This window comes from Carcharodon carcharias, chromosome 28 (assembly GCF_017639515.1).
Source record: "Carcharodon carcharias isolate sCarCar2 chromosome 28, sCarCar2.pri, whole genome shotgun sequence".
In the NCBI taxonomy this organism is placed as follows: Eukaryota; Metazoa; Chordata; class Chondrichthyes; order Lamniformes; family Lamnidae; genus Carcharodon; species Carcharodon carcharias.
This window is the reverse complement of record NC_054494.1, coordinates 2,497,591-2,511,768: the sequence shown is the minus strand read 5'-3', so window position 1 is coordinate 2,511,768 and position 14,178 is coordinate 2,497,591. Positions and strand designations below refer to the sequence as shown.

The following is a 14,178-nucleotide window of genomic DNA, read 5'->3' as shown; positions in this document are numbered from 1 at the left end:
CCTGTGTGAATACTACAATACGTTTAGTCATAGATCAGAGCATTGGGAAGTCATGTACTGTTCTAGGGAAACAAGTACCAGAGGCTATTTGGAAGGAAAGTAGTGGCACATGACATAACAAAGATAACAAAGGCAAAAACTAAGGCATACCACATTGCAAAGGTCAGTGGCTGGCTGGAAGATTGGGAAACTTTTAAAGATCAACAAACGGTTACTCAAAAAATAATAAAAAGAGCAAAGGTAAATTATGAAAGAAAACTAGCGCAAAATGTAAAAACTGATAGCAAAAGCTTCTACAAGTATATAAAAACAGGGTAGCTAAAGTGAATGTTGGTCCCTTGGAAGATGAGACTGGGGAGTTAATAGTGGGGAACGCAGAAATGGCAGAGACGCTTAATCAATATTTTACCTCAGTTTTCACAGTGGAGGATACTAGTACCACCACAATAGTAACAGGTAGTGCAGAGGGTATAGATAAGGAAGAACTTAGAACAATCACCATCACGAGAGAAAAAGTACTGAGCAAACTATTGATACTAAAGTGTGACAAGTCCCCAGAACCTGATGGCCTACATGCCAGAGTCTTAAAGGAAGTGACAGCGGAGATAGTGGATGCATTGGCTATAATATTCCAAAATTCCCTGGATTCTGGAAAGGTTCCAGTGGATGGGAAAATGCTAAAATTTCGCCTTATTCAAAAAAAAGGCAAAAAGTCGGAAACTATAGATCAGTTAGTTTAACGTCTGTCATTGGGAAATTGTTGGAATCCATTATTAAGAAAGTAGTAATGGGGCATTTGGAAAGTCAAAATGCAATCCATCAGAGTCAGCATGGTTTTATGAAGAGTAAATCGTGTTTGACTAATTTGCTACAATTCTTTCAAGATGTGACAAGCAAAGTAGATAATGGGGATCCTGTAGATGTAGTATATCTGGACTTCCAGAAGGCCTGTGATAAGGTGCCACACAAAAGGTTCTGACACAAGATATGATTACACGGAGTTAGGGGTAATATATTAGCTTAGATAGAGGTTTGGCTACCCAACAGAAAGCAGAGAGTCAGGATAAATGGGTCTTTTTCTGGAGGGCAAGCTGTAACTAGTGGGGTCCCACAGGGTTCGGTCCTTGGGCCCCAACTATTAACAATCTATATTAATGACTTTGATTCAGGGATAGAAGGCACTATAGCTAAATTTGCACATGACACAAAAATAGGAAAGTAAGTTCCAATGAAGAAATAAGAAATTTACAAATGGATATGGATAGGTTAGGTGAATGGGCCAAAATGTGGCAGATGGAGTTTAGCATGGATAAGTGAGAGGTTATCCATTTTGGTCAGAAGAATAAAAAAGGTGACTTATTATTTAAATGGAGAGAAACTTCAGAATGCTTCAGTGCAGAGGGATCTAGGTTCCTCGTGCATGAATTGCTGAAAGCTAGTATGCAGGTACAGCAGGTAATAAGGAAGGCAAATGGAATTTTGGCATTTATTGCTAAAGGAATAGAGTATAAAAATAGGGAAGTGTTGTTGCAACTGTACAAGGCATTGGTGAGACCGCACCTGGAGTACTGTGCAGAGTTTTGGTCCCCTTACTTGAGGAAGGATGTGCACTGGAGGCAGTTCAGAGGAGGTTCACTAGATTGATTCCAGAAATGCAGGGCTTGTGTTATGACAACAGATTTAGCACTTTAGGCCTATACTTGCTAGAGTTTAGAAGGATGAGAGGACATCTAATTGAGGTATATAAGATGCTAAAGGGGATAGACAAAGTAGACGTGGAGCGGATGTTTCCCCTTGTGGGACATTCTAGAATGAGAGGCCATAGTTTTGGGCTAAGGGGTGGTAGATTTAAATCAGAGATGAGGAGGAATTACTTTTCTCAAAGGGTGGTGAATCTGTGGAATTCACTACCTTAGAGTGCAGTGGATGCTGGGACGCTGAATAAATTTGAGGAGAAAGACTGATTTTTAATTATTAAAAAGGTTGAAAGGTTATGGGGAGGGGGCAGGAAATTGGAGTTAAGGCCAAAATGAGATCAGCCATGATCATATTGAATGGCGGGGCAGGCTCGAGGGGCTGAATTGCCCACTCCTGCTCCTAGTTCTTATGTTCTTACACGGGGTCGGAGATCTGAGCGGCTGGAGGAGTGATACAGTGAGGACAAGACTGAAAGAACAAAGGAATAAACAACAAAATGCTGCAGATGCGCAAAGCCTGAAATATATAGAAAATTCTGGAAATGTCCAACAGGTCATGTAGCATCTGTGCAGGGTAAGATGGAGTTAATGTTTCAGCTTGAAGATGGTCTGAAGAAAGCGCGCTGGAAATATTAACTTGGGGCTAAATTATCTGCAGGGTGCCAATCACCATCGGATTACCATTCCACTCCTCTTCCCTTATATTAGGATGGAGTTGCAAACTTCTCGCCTGATCTTCCGAGCCGGGCCTGGTGAGAAATGTGCGGCTGAGCTGTCTACTGCTTCTGGAGTCCTTTCAGCGCAGGGCAGAATCATCGGCAAAAGTGAAGCCCCTAACTTTAAAGCACTAGCATGGGTCGGGGGAGAGGTAAGGTGGTTAGGGGCTGGGGCGGCTGAAGGGTGGGGTGGTGTCAGGTGGTCAGTCAGGGGTAGGGAGGGGGATTGGGTGCTCAGGGAAGGGTAGTCCAGTGCGGGCGGTGGTGAGAGCAGTAAACACTGCTGTGGGTGGAGTGCTTTGACACTCAGTGAATTTACTTGAGTTTTGCTGGTTTAATAGCTGCTATGAGAAGTTCTAAGTAAATCTGTTTGAAAACTAGGGTAAGTTTGGGACAAACAGCCCAATTGTCCATGGTTCTGGCCAATCACAAAACAATCTGGGCAGGGAAAACCAGCAATGGAAGTTAAAACTTCCTGCATATGTACCAGGGATGCGCTTACTCCAGGACTTGCGGTGGGTCCCGTGTGTATCTCTCAGGCTACCTCCAGTCTCCAACTATCCAGAGAACTATCTCAGCCTCTATTTCCCTCTCCATAGATGCTGCCTGATCTGCAGGGTATTTCAAAGTAAAGAGGTGATGATGGATAGGGAGGCTTCAGCCACCAGATGGCAGTCAAATCTGCATTGTACCACAGAATCAACTTCACATAAAGAAATCAATACTGCTACTGCATTCTGTTTCTGCTTACCTTAGGCCTAGTGACCTGCTGTGGATAGAGGAGGAGAGGGACATTGGCAATGAAAGGGGCGGTTAATCTGGACATGTCCACTTCTGGTATCTCATTGGAGAGAATATTTCTCTCAGCAAGGTTCTCTTGCAGCGACTGGCACAAGTGCAGAGCACTACACACCACTTCAGGATTGTCCTATAAAAGGAGACAGAAAGTGAGATGCACGAAAGTGGACCATTTTCTAACTCTGAACAATCCAAGAATTAAGACCAAATTCTGGAAGCTAGTCAGGTGTGGGGGTGGGGGGGCCCAACTCCAGCCCGATGGACACACCCAACAGCCCATCCCAGCCCCTTCTGTGGCATCCCAGGGGACAGGGGATCTGGGTACAGAGAGCGCGAGTGCGAGGGGGGGGGGAAAGGAGATGAAGCGCGAGACCGAGAGGGGAGGGAAGGAGAGAGAGCGCGAGAGCGAGGGGGGTAGAAAGGGAGAGAGAGCGAAAGCGAGGGGGGTAGAAAGGGAGAGAGAGCGTGAGAGCGAGGGGGGGGGGGGAAAGGGAGAGAGAGCGAGAGCGAGGGGGGGGGGAAGGGAGAGAGAGCGCGAGCGAGGGGGGGGGAAGGGAGAGAGAGCGCGAGCGGGGGGGGGGGAAGGGAGAGAGAGCGCGAGCGAGGGGGGGGGGAAGGGAGAGAGAGCGCGAGCGAGGGGGGGGGGGAAGGGAGAGAGAGCGCGAGCGAGGGGGGGGGGGAAGGGAGAGAGAGCGCGAGCGAGGGGGGGGGGGGAAGGGAGAGAGAGCGCGAGCGAGGGGGGGGGGGAAGGGAGAGAGCGCGCGAGCGAGGGGGGGGGGGAAGGGAGAGAGCGCGCGAGCGAGGGGGGGGGGGAAGGGAGAGAGCGCGCGAGCGAGGGGGGGGGGAAGGGAGAGAGCGCGAGCGAGGGGGGGGGGGAAGGGAGAGAGAGCGCGAGCGAGGGGGGGGGGGGAAGGGAGAGAGAGCGCGAGCGAGGGGGGGGGGGAAGGGAGAGAGAGCGCGAGCGAGGGGGGGGGGAAGGGAGAGAGAGCGCGAGCGAGGGGGGGGGAAGGGAGAGAGAGCGCGAGCGAGGGGGGGGAAGGGAGAGAGAGCGCGAGCGAGGGGGGGAAGGGAGAGAGAGCGCGAGCGAGGGGGGAAGGGAGAGAGAGCGCGAGCGAGGGGGGGAAGGGAGAGAGAGCGCGAGCGAGGGGGGGAAGGGAGAGAGAGCGCGAGCGAGGGGGGGAAGGGAGAGAGAGCGCGAGCGAGGGGGGGAAGGGAGAGAGAGCGCGAGCGAGGGGGGGAAGGGAGAGAGAGCGCGAGCGAGGGGGGGAAGGGAGAGAGAGCGCGAGCGAGGGGGGGAAGGGAGAGAGAGCGCGAGCGAGGGGGGGGAAGGGAGAGAGAGCGCGAGCGAGGGGGGGGAAGGGAGAGAGAGCGCGAGCGAGGGGGGGGAAGGGAGAGAGAGCGCGAGCGAGGGGGGGGGGAAGGGAGAGAGAGCGCGAGCGAGGGGGGGGGGAAGGGAGAGAGAGCGCGAGCGAGGGGGGGGGGGAAGGGAGAGAGAGCGCGAGCGAGGGGGGGGGGAAGGGAGAGAAGCGCGCGAGCGAGGGGGGGGGGAAGGGAAGGAGAGAGCGGCGAGCGAGGGGGGGGGAAGGGGAGAGAGAGCGCGAGCGAGGGGGGGGGGAAGGAGAGAAGAGCGCGAGCGAGGGGGGGGGAAGGGAGAGAGAGCGCGAGCGAGGGGGGGGGGGGAAGGGAGAGAGGAGCGCGAGCGAGGGGGGGGGGGAAGGGAGAGAGAGCGCGAGCGAGGGGGGGGGGGAAGGGGAGAGAGAGCGCGAGCGAGGGGGGGGGGGAAAGGGAGAGAGAGCGCGAGCGAGGGGGGGGGGAAGGGAGAGAGAGCGCGAGCGAGGGGGGTGGAAGGGAAGGGGGGAAGGAGAGAGCGAGCGCGAGGAGGGGGGGGAAGGCGAGAGAGAGCGCGAGAGAGGGGGGAAGGGAAGAGAGCGCTGAGCGAGGGGGGAAGGGAGAGAGAGCGCGAGCGAGGGGGGGAAGGAGAGAGAGCGGCGAGCGAGGGGGGGAAGGGAGAGAGAGCGCGAGCGAGGGGGGGAAGGGAGAGAGAGCGCGAGCGAGGGGGGGAAGGGAGAGAGAGCGCGAGCGAGGGGGGGAAGGGAGAGAGAGCGCGAGCGAGGGGGGGAAGGGAGAGAGAGCGCGAGCGAGGGGGGGAAGGGAGAGAGAGCGCGAGCGAGGGGGGGAAGGGAGAGAGAGCGCGAGCGAGGGGGGGAAGGGAGAGAGAGCGCGAGCGAGGGGGGGAAGGGAGAGAGAGCGCGAGCGAGGGGGGGAAGGGAGAGAGAGCGCGAGCGAGGGGGGGAAGGGAGAGAGAGCGCGAGCGAGGGGGGGGAAGGGAGAGAGAGCGCGAGCGAGGGGGGGAAGGGAGAGAGAGCGCGAGCGAGGGGGGGAAGGGAGAGAGAGCGCGAGCGAGGGGGGGAAGGGAGAGAGAGCGCGAGCGAGGGGGGGAAGGGAGAGAGAGCGCGAGCGAGGGGGGGAAGGGAGAGAGAGCGCGAGCGAGGGGGGGAAGGGAGAGAGAGCGCGAGCGAGGGGGGGAAGGGAGAGAGAGCGCGAGCGAGGGGGGGAAGGGAGAGAGAGCGCGAGCGAGGGGGGGAAGGGAGAGAGAGCGCGAGCGAGGGGGGGAAGGGAGAGAGAGCGCGAGCGAGGGGGGGAAGGGAGAGAGAGCGCGAGCGAGGGGGGGAAGGGAGAGAGAGCGCGAGCGAGGGGGGGAAGGGAGAGAGAGCGCGAGCGAGGGGGGGAAGGGAGAGAGAGCGCGAGCGAGGGGGGGAAGGGAGAGAGAGCGCGAGCGAGGGGGGGAAGGGAGAGAGAGCGCGAGCGAGGGGGGGAAGGGAGAGAGAGCGCGAGCGAGGGGGGGAAGGGAGAGAGAGCGCGAGCGAGGGGGGGAAGGGAGAGAGAGCGCGAGCGAGGGGGGGAAGGGAGAGAGAGCGCGAGCGAGGGGGGGAAGGGAGAGAGAGCGCGAGCGAGGGGGGGAAGGGAGAGAGAGCGCGAGCGAGGGGGGGAAGGGAGAGAGAGCGCGAGCGAGGGGGGGAAGGGAGAGAGAGCGCGAGCGAGGGGGGGAAGGGAGAGAGAGCGCGAGCGAGGGGGGGAAGGGAGAGAGAGCGCGAGCGAGGGGGGGAAGGGAGAGAGAGCGCGAGCGAGGGGGGGAAGGGAGAGAGAGCGCGAGCGAGGGGGGGAAGGGAGAGAGAGCGCGAGCGAGGGGGGGAAGGGAGAGAGAGCGCGAGCGAGGGGGGGAAGGGAGAGAGAGCGCGAGCGAGGGGGGGAAGGGAGAGAGAGCGCGAGCGAGGGGGGGAAGGGAGAGAGAGCGCGAGCGAGGGGGGGAAGGGAGAGAGAGCGCGAGCGAGGGGGGGAAGGGAGAGAGAGCGCGAGCGAGGGGGGGAAGGGAGAGAGAGCGCGAGCGAGGGGGGGAAGGGAGAGAGAGCGCGAGCGAGGGGGGGAAGGGAGAGAGAGCGCGAGCGAGGGGGGGAAGGGAGAGAGAGCGCGAGCGAGGGGGGGAAGGGAGAGAGAGCGCGAGCGAGGGGGGGAAGGGAGAGAGAGCGCGAGCGAGGGGGGGAAGGGAGAGAGAGCGCGAGCGAGGGGGGGAAGGGAGAGAGAGCGCGAGCGAGGGGGGGAAGGGAGAGAGAGCGCGAGCGAGGGGGGGAAGGGAGAGAGAGCGCGAGCGAGGGGGGGAAGGGAGAGAGAGCGCGAGCGAGGGGGGGAAGGGAGAGAGAGCGCGAGCGAGGGGGGGAAGGGAGAGAGAGCGCGAGCGAGGGGGGGAAGGGAGAGAGAGCGCGAGCGAGGGGGGGAAGGGAGAGAGAGCGCGAGCGAGGGGGGAAGGGAGAGAGAGCGCGAGCGAGGGGGGGAAGGGAGAGAGAGCGCGAGCGAGGGGGGGAAGGGAGAGAGAGCGCGAGCGAGGGGGGAAGGGGAGAGAGCGAGAGCGAGGGGGGAAGGGAGAGAGAGCGAGAGCGAGGGGGGGAAGGGAGAGAGAGCGAGAGCGAGGGGGGGAAGGGAGAGAGAGCGAGAGCGAGGGGGGGAAGGGAGAGAGAGCGAGAGCGAGGGGGGGAAGGGAGAGAGAGCGAGAGCGAGGGGGGGGGGGAAGGGAGGAGAGAGCGAGAGAGAGGGGGGGGAAGGTAGAGAGAGCGAGGGGGGGGGGGAAGGGAGAGAGAGCGAGAGCGAGGGGGGGGAAGGGAGAGAGAGCGAGAGCGGGGGGGGGAGAGGGAGAGGAGAGAGAGAGAGGTGGGGGGAAAGGGAGAGAGAGAGAGAGAGAGGGGGGGGGGGGGAAGGGGAGAGGAGAGCGGGGGGGGAAGGGGGAGAGGGGGAGGGGGGGGAGGGGGAGAGAGAGGGGGGGGGGGGGGAGGGAGAGAGAGGGGGGGGGGGGGGGGGGAAGGGGGAGAGAGGGGGGGGGGGGGGGAGAAGGGAGGAGAAAGAGGGGAGAGGGGGGAAGGGGGAGAGGGGGAGAGGGGGAAGGGGGAGAGGGGAGAGGGGAGAGGGGGAGAGGGGGAGAGGGGGAGAGGGGGGGAGAGGGGGAAGGGGGAGAGGGGGAAGGGGGAGAGGGAGAGGGGAGAGAGGGGAGAGGGGGAGAGGGGGAGAGGGGGAGGGGGAGAGGGGGAAGGGGGAGAGGGGGAGGGGGAGAGGGGGAGAGGGGGAGAGGGGGAGAGGGGGAGAGGGGGAGAGGGGGAGAGGGGGAGAGGGGGAGAGGGGGAGAGGGGGAAGGGGGAGAGGGGGAGAGGGGGAGAGGGGGAAGGGGGAGAGGGGGAGAGGGGGAGAGGGGGAGAGGGGGAGAGGGGGAGAGGGGGAAGGGGGAGAGGGGGAAGGGGGAGAGGGGGAAGGGGGAGAGGGGGAAGGGGGAGAGGGGGAAGGGGGAGAGGGGGAAGGGGAGAGGGGAGAGGGGGAGAGGGGGAGAGGGGGAGAGGGGGAGAGGGGGAAGGGGGAGAGGGGGAAGGGGGAGAGGGGGAAGGGGGAGAGGGGGAGAGGGGGAGAGGGGGAAGGGGGAGAGGGGGAAGGGGGAGAGGGGGAAGGGGGAGAGGGGGAAGGGGGAGAGGGGGAAGGGGAGAGGGGAAGGGGGGGAAGGGGAGAGGGGGAAGGGGGAGAGGGGGAAGGGGGAGAGGGGGAAGGGGGAGAGGGGGAAGGGGGAGAGGGGGAAGGGGGGAGAGGGGGAAGGGGGAGAGGGGGAAGGGGGAGAGGGGGAAGGGGGAGAGGGGGAAGGGGGAGAGGGGGAAGGGGGAGAGGGGGAAGGGGGAGAGGGGGAAGGGGGAGAGGGGGAAGGGGGAGAGGGGGAAGGGGGAGAGGGGGAAGGGGAGAGGGGGAAAGGGAGAGGGGGAAAGGGAGAGGGGGAAAGGGAGAGGGGGAAAGGGAGAGGGGGAAAGGGAGAGGGGGAAAGGGAGAGGGGGAAAGGGAGAGGGGGAAAGGGAGAGGGGGAAAGGGAGAGGGGGAAAGGGAGAGGGGGAAAGGGAGAGGGGGAAAGGGAGAGGGGGAAAGGGAGAGGGGGAAAGGGAGAGGGGGAAAGGGAGAGGGGGAAAGGGAGAGGGGGAAAGGGAGAGGGGGAAAGGGAGAGGGGGAAAGGGAGAGGGAGAGAGGGAGAGGGGGAAAGGGAGAGAGGGAGAGGGGGAAAGGGAGAGAGGGAGAGGGGGAAAGGGAGAGAGGGAGAGGGGGAAAGGGAGAGAGGGAGAGGGGGAAAGGGAGAGAGGGAGAGGGGGAAAGGGAGAGAGGGAGAGGGGGAAAGGGAGAGAGGGAGGGGGGGAAAGGGAGAGAGGGAGGGGGGGAAAGGGAGAGAGGGCGGGGGAAAGGGAGAGAGACACAGTGGGACAGGAGGGGACAAAGAATGAGAAAGGAAAGTAAAACGTTGAGCTTAGTTTCATGAGTGTTGTGGGTGAGACACAGAAGCTGTGCTACTCAAGGTTTGTTTGGTGTTTCTGTGTTATCTAATTTGAATTTATACAGTATACAGTTACATTCAACAATGTATTTTACATTGCAAGATATTTGACTTGGAATGCACAGTGCTGCACATATCTGTCACAGCATTTTCTGGGCAAGCCACGTCCGAAGACTTTTACATCAATTCCTAATGGACCCACGTTTCACTTAAAGTCGCGATTTTCAGGAATACAACCGTAACTGATGTTGAAGACATCAAGTGCTTGTCTAGCTTCCCTTTAACTGCAACAACACTATTTACCTAAACTACTCCATTCAGAAGCAAATTCCACATTCTAACCACTATTGAGTATAGATGGTTTTGCTGTCTGCACTTGGCAGGCTGGGGGATACAATGATTAGAGGAGAGGGAGCAAAAGGCTACTTGTTTCAAGATGTATTATTTCATTGTAGCACTGACATTAAGAACTAAGACATTAAGATCCAGTTTACCAACTCTCCCTTCAGAATATCCAAGATGATCGGCAAGTAGTCATCTACTAATTCATTGCATTGTGTTGTCAAGGTCGGGCTTGGAAGCAGGTCACAGGCTTTTTCCAAGTAACCTCGCAATTCCGCCTAGAAGATAAAACAAAGTTACTAAATCAAACCCTCACAAACTTTTGTTAAATGAATAAATGTAAAGTAGGATAAACAAGTGGAGGAGGGCATTCATTATTTGAGCGCATATAAAGAGCTATTTATGACACGGGGTGCTAATACAGTTAGGAACTATACACTTGCAATGTGTCATTTTGTGAACAAATCTAAACTGCATAAAGTTTTGACTTCTGGTCTCCTCCTTCACCAAATGGCTGCTAGAGGTATAACATGACACCAGAGAATGGCTGCCTAAAGGCAAAGCTTGGAAATTGAGAATTTCTTTAAAAACAGACGATTACAATCAGAGTAGCTTTTGTGAAGAATGGTAAAAGGAAGTGTATAATTGTCAGGGAGGGAATGATTACATGCTGATGGTTCTCAGAGTCTGAGCCTTACGACCAGTGGAAAGTGAAGTGAAAACGTGGACAGGGTTACATCCATACCCAAGAGAAAACAAGGTATGGCCTTGGCATTGCAGCTTCTGATCTTGCTTTTGTTAGGAAGCATAGTATTTTTTCTTCTCCGCCGTTGCTGCCAGACCTGCTGAGTTTTCCCAGGTAATTCGGTTTTTGTTTAGTATTTTGTAAGCTGGGTGCCTGTCAGTTGAATGCTGAGGAAAGTTTGCTTCTTCTACTAGGCCTCATGGATGAAATTTTGAAGAAATTTGATCCGTTGAATGCCTCTGAGGTATGGTCAGATGTTAATAGATTGATTGGTTCATCCATGGAATGACCACCCACCATAGACTTTAACAGACTGCAGAGAAGATTGCAGAAATTCCAAATGGAAATTTCTTGTTCAGGGGTCACATTTGAGTTGGTGGATTGTGCTAAGTTGTCACATATGCACAGGCTCCTGGTCTTAACTGGGTTCCCTGAAAGAGAATCCCTTTTGAAAAATCCTGGGGAAGCAATCATTTACAGCAGCTTTGATGACACAAATTGGACATTTTGTGCTGTCACAAAAGTTGGAGGACTCAATAACTGCAGCATTTTGAGCTTGTCTAGATACCGGATACAGGTGCTAGTACAAAGAAAGAGTTATAGGCAGAAGGAATGTGGCTGAAAGCACTTTCAGCAGATCTCAATATTATAGCAGAAGACAGGATTGGAACAGCAATAATAGGTGTATGAACCCAGGAATGCCCAGGGAACAGTTAACAGTTGCTTCAGTTGTGACTCAAAATATCATTATGCAATAAACTGCCAAAAGTGGCAAAGCAGGGTTCTCAAAGTGGCACATGATAGAGAATTTGGAGGCTAAAGATGATGATGATCAGTCTGAAGAAACTGCACTAGTCACAGGAAGTGATGAGTGCATCAGTCACAGGTTCATTTCACTATGCCGTGTTAGATAGTGGTTGCACATCGACAATGTGTGGGATAGTTCGACTAAAACGTTATCTAGATTCATTCAGTAGTGAGGATTGACCTAAGGTCGGGATGTAACTAAGTTCTACCTGATTTAGGTTCTGGGATGACAACACCACTGAGGTCACTCCATGCAAAATAGTTGCAGTACTTACTCTAGTGAAGTAAGCTGTTAAGTAAGCCTTCCATGAAAAAGACACAAATAATACTGGACATGGAACATGATCAAGCAATTGTTTTTGGAAAGTCAGTGGATCTGCAGTTTACCCAATTAGAGAATTATTGTATCCCCTTAACAAAATGTTGCTGATCAGAATGTCAGAGAATTATTAATGGCATCAGGTGATAAGAATCAGAAAAAAAAAACAAATGGTCTTAAAGCTGCATAGAGAAGTTGCTCACCCTTCTTGTCAAAGATTAAAAATCCTGCAAAACTGGGAGGTGTCTGAGGAGTAGAAGAACAAGGCTCAAAGTGATTAAAGCAAAATGTGAAATATGTAAAAAGTGTTGGAGGATTCAAGTACATCCTATTGTAAGCCTCCCATTGGCACATGACTTTAATAGGGCAGCTGCCCTGGATCTAAAGCTATGTGACGAAAAAAGAAATATTTCTATTTTACACTTTATTGACATGGCAGCTAGAGTTAGACTTTCTACAGTAATACATGGCAAGAACAAAAGGGATAAAGTCATGGAGAAATGGATTGGAACCGGAATGGGGCATCAGTTAAGTTCCTAACTGATAACAGGAGGAAATTTGTTAATGGCTAGTTGAGAGAAATGTGTGTACGTGAATACTTTGCTTATGAACAACGTAACTGAAAATCCTTTCAGCAATAGGCTCAATAGTGACGCAGCACAACTAACTGAGCTGGCTGAGTCCTAATGGGGCAGGTGGTGAGAGAAAAACCTATTTGACCTCGGCTTTACCAGTCTACCTGCCGCAGTGACAGTGTTAGTAGGAATGATCTAGGCACAGTGCTTGCGGAGATGAAGCCCCATCTTCAGGTTGAGGATCCCTCCATCATGTTGTGTGGTATGACCATCATGCTAAATAGGAACATAGACTTAGGAGTAGGCCATTCAGACCTTTGAGCCTGCTCCGCCATTAAATAAGATCATGGCTTATCTGGTCATGGTCTCAATTCAACTTTCCCCTCTGCCTCCCCATAGCCCGATTCCCTTGTCTATCAAAAATCTGTCTAACTCAACCTTAAATATATTCAATGAACCAACTTCCACCACTCCAAGGAAGGGAATTTCACAGACTAATGGCCATCAGAAAAAAAATTTCTCCTCATCTCAGTTTTAAAAGAGAGACCGCTTATTATTAAAATTTGTCCCCTAGTTCTAGTCTCCCCCGCAAGTGGAGACATCCTCTTGGTACCTACTTTATCAAGTCCCCTCAGAACAGATCAAGCAACCGAAAACTGAGCATCTATGAGGCACTGTGGGCCATCAGCAACAACAGAATTGGACTCAACCACAAGCTGTAACCTCACAACCCATCATATCCATCTCTGTACCATAGATGATCAACCCTGATTCAATGAAGTGCTGGAAGGCATGCAAGGAGCAGCACCAGACACACCTGAAAATGAGGTGTCAACCTGAAGCTGCAACACAGGATTATACGCATGCCAAAAAGCAGAAGCAGCATGTGATGATGGATGAAATGATGCATAAAATCAGTGCAGATTAACCAAATTACAAGTTGATAACTTGAAGCTTCAATAGACGAGGCAATGAAAGGAGACCTACAGAACAATTTCGAGACAGAACTAGAAGCAGAAGTCTTAATGACCGTCTAACTTTGGTGGCTGCCAATAATCTGGAGGATAAACTAATGAGACACAAAATAAAAGGAATTAGATAGAAGAAAATTTGATTTCATTCTGAAGTACTAGATAGGGGCCAGCCAGCCTTGCTGCATAGATGGCTCCATATAGAAAAAAGTCTTTGCAGATGGGACTCATAAGACTAAAGCAAGGCTAATGCTCAGAGTTTCGAAGAGTCATGGGGCAATACTAATGTTAGAGTAAACTCTCCCTTAGCAGGAAAAGTAATCTTGGAGAGTCTTTTTTTTCAAGCTCTTTTGGCTGCATAGTCATGGGAGTGTCAATCAATTGACACAAAAACCATGTTTCTGCAAGGTGAAGAGTTCAGATGGAAGTGTTTCTGAAACCACCTAAACAGAAAAGTAGAAGAGAAACCGTGGAGACTAAAGAAATGTGTTTTTGGCCGAATGCTGCCTCAAGGATTTTGTATTATCTGGAGAGATCTGTTTTGCTGAAAGTAGGCTGTGTTCAACAAAAAGCTGATCACGCAATGTTTCATTGGTATCAAAAAGGGAACCTTTCAGGCATCTTCATGATGCGCACTGATAATTTCTGTTGGGAGTAGTAAGTGGAATTTAAGATGAGAAGTCAGCTTTCATGGACTTCTCAACATATTGGTTTGGATATTAAGTAGAATAGGTCTGAATCAGCAATCTTAATTAAAGTGTTACTCCCATCCCTGTTAAGCATGCTAGGTTATCATGGAAAGATTATATCCCATCTATAGAAGAAACAGAGCAGCTGCAAAGTTTGATTGCTCAGTTGAAGTGGTTATGCACAGGCCTGTGTTAGAACTAACTACAACGATGAAGCACACTACAGTAGAGAATGCTTTTAAGGGCAAATAAACCATTTTAAAACAAATTAGCAAACACCTCTGACCTTAAGATGGAGGGAAGGTCATTGATGAAGCAGCTGATGTTTGGGCTGATTATATTACCCTGAGGAACTCCTGTAGTAATATCCAGGGGCTGGAAGATTGGACTCAAACAACCACAATCATCTTCCTTTGTGCTAGGCATGACTCCAACCAACAGAGATTCTACCCTCAACCCCGGTCACCGATTCCCAGTGACTCCAGTTTTACTAGGGCTCCTTAATACCACGCTCAGTCATATGTTGTCTTGTTGTCAAGGTCAGTTTAAACTTTCCATATTTCCTTAGTTCTGTTGAAGAGTCATACGGACTTGAAACGTTAACTGTGTTCCTCTCTGCAGATGCTGTCAGACCTGCTGAGTTTTTCCAGCTATTTTTGTTTTGTTTCAGTCACTCT

General features: G+C 53.5%; 1 protein-coding gene across 2 annotated transcripts in view; it reads right to left on the bottom strand.

Moving 5' to 3' along the window:
* LOC121270771 (prosaposin) overlaps nucleotides 1–14,178 on the bottom strand; it is a 66,578-nt gene that overhangs the window by 29,285 nt on the left and 23,115 nt on the right. The window contains exons 4-5 of one of the 2 annotated variants that reach the window (XM_041176199.1): nucleotides 9,548–9,673; nucleotides 3,165–3,341 (exon numbers count right to left, since the gene is read on the bottom strand). In XM_041176199.1, the coding sequence (XP_041032133.1) occupies nucleotides 3,165–3,341; nucleotides 9,548–9,673 (303 nt within the window). The remainder of the gene's footprint in view (nucleotides 1–3,164; nucleotides 3,342–9,547; nucleotides 9,674–14,178) is intronic. The other variant, XM_041176200.1, reaches the window with a different exon arrangement.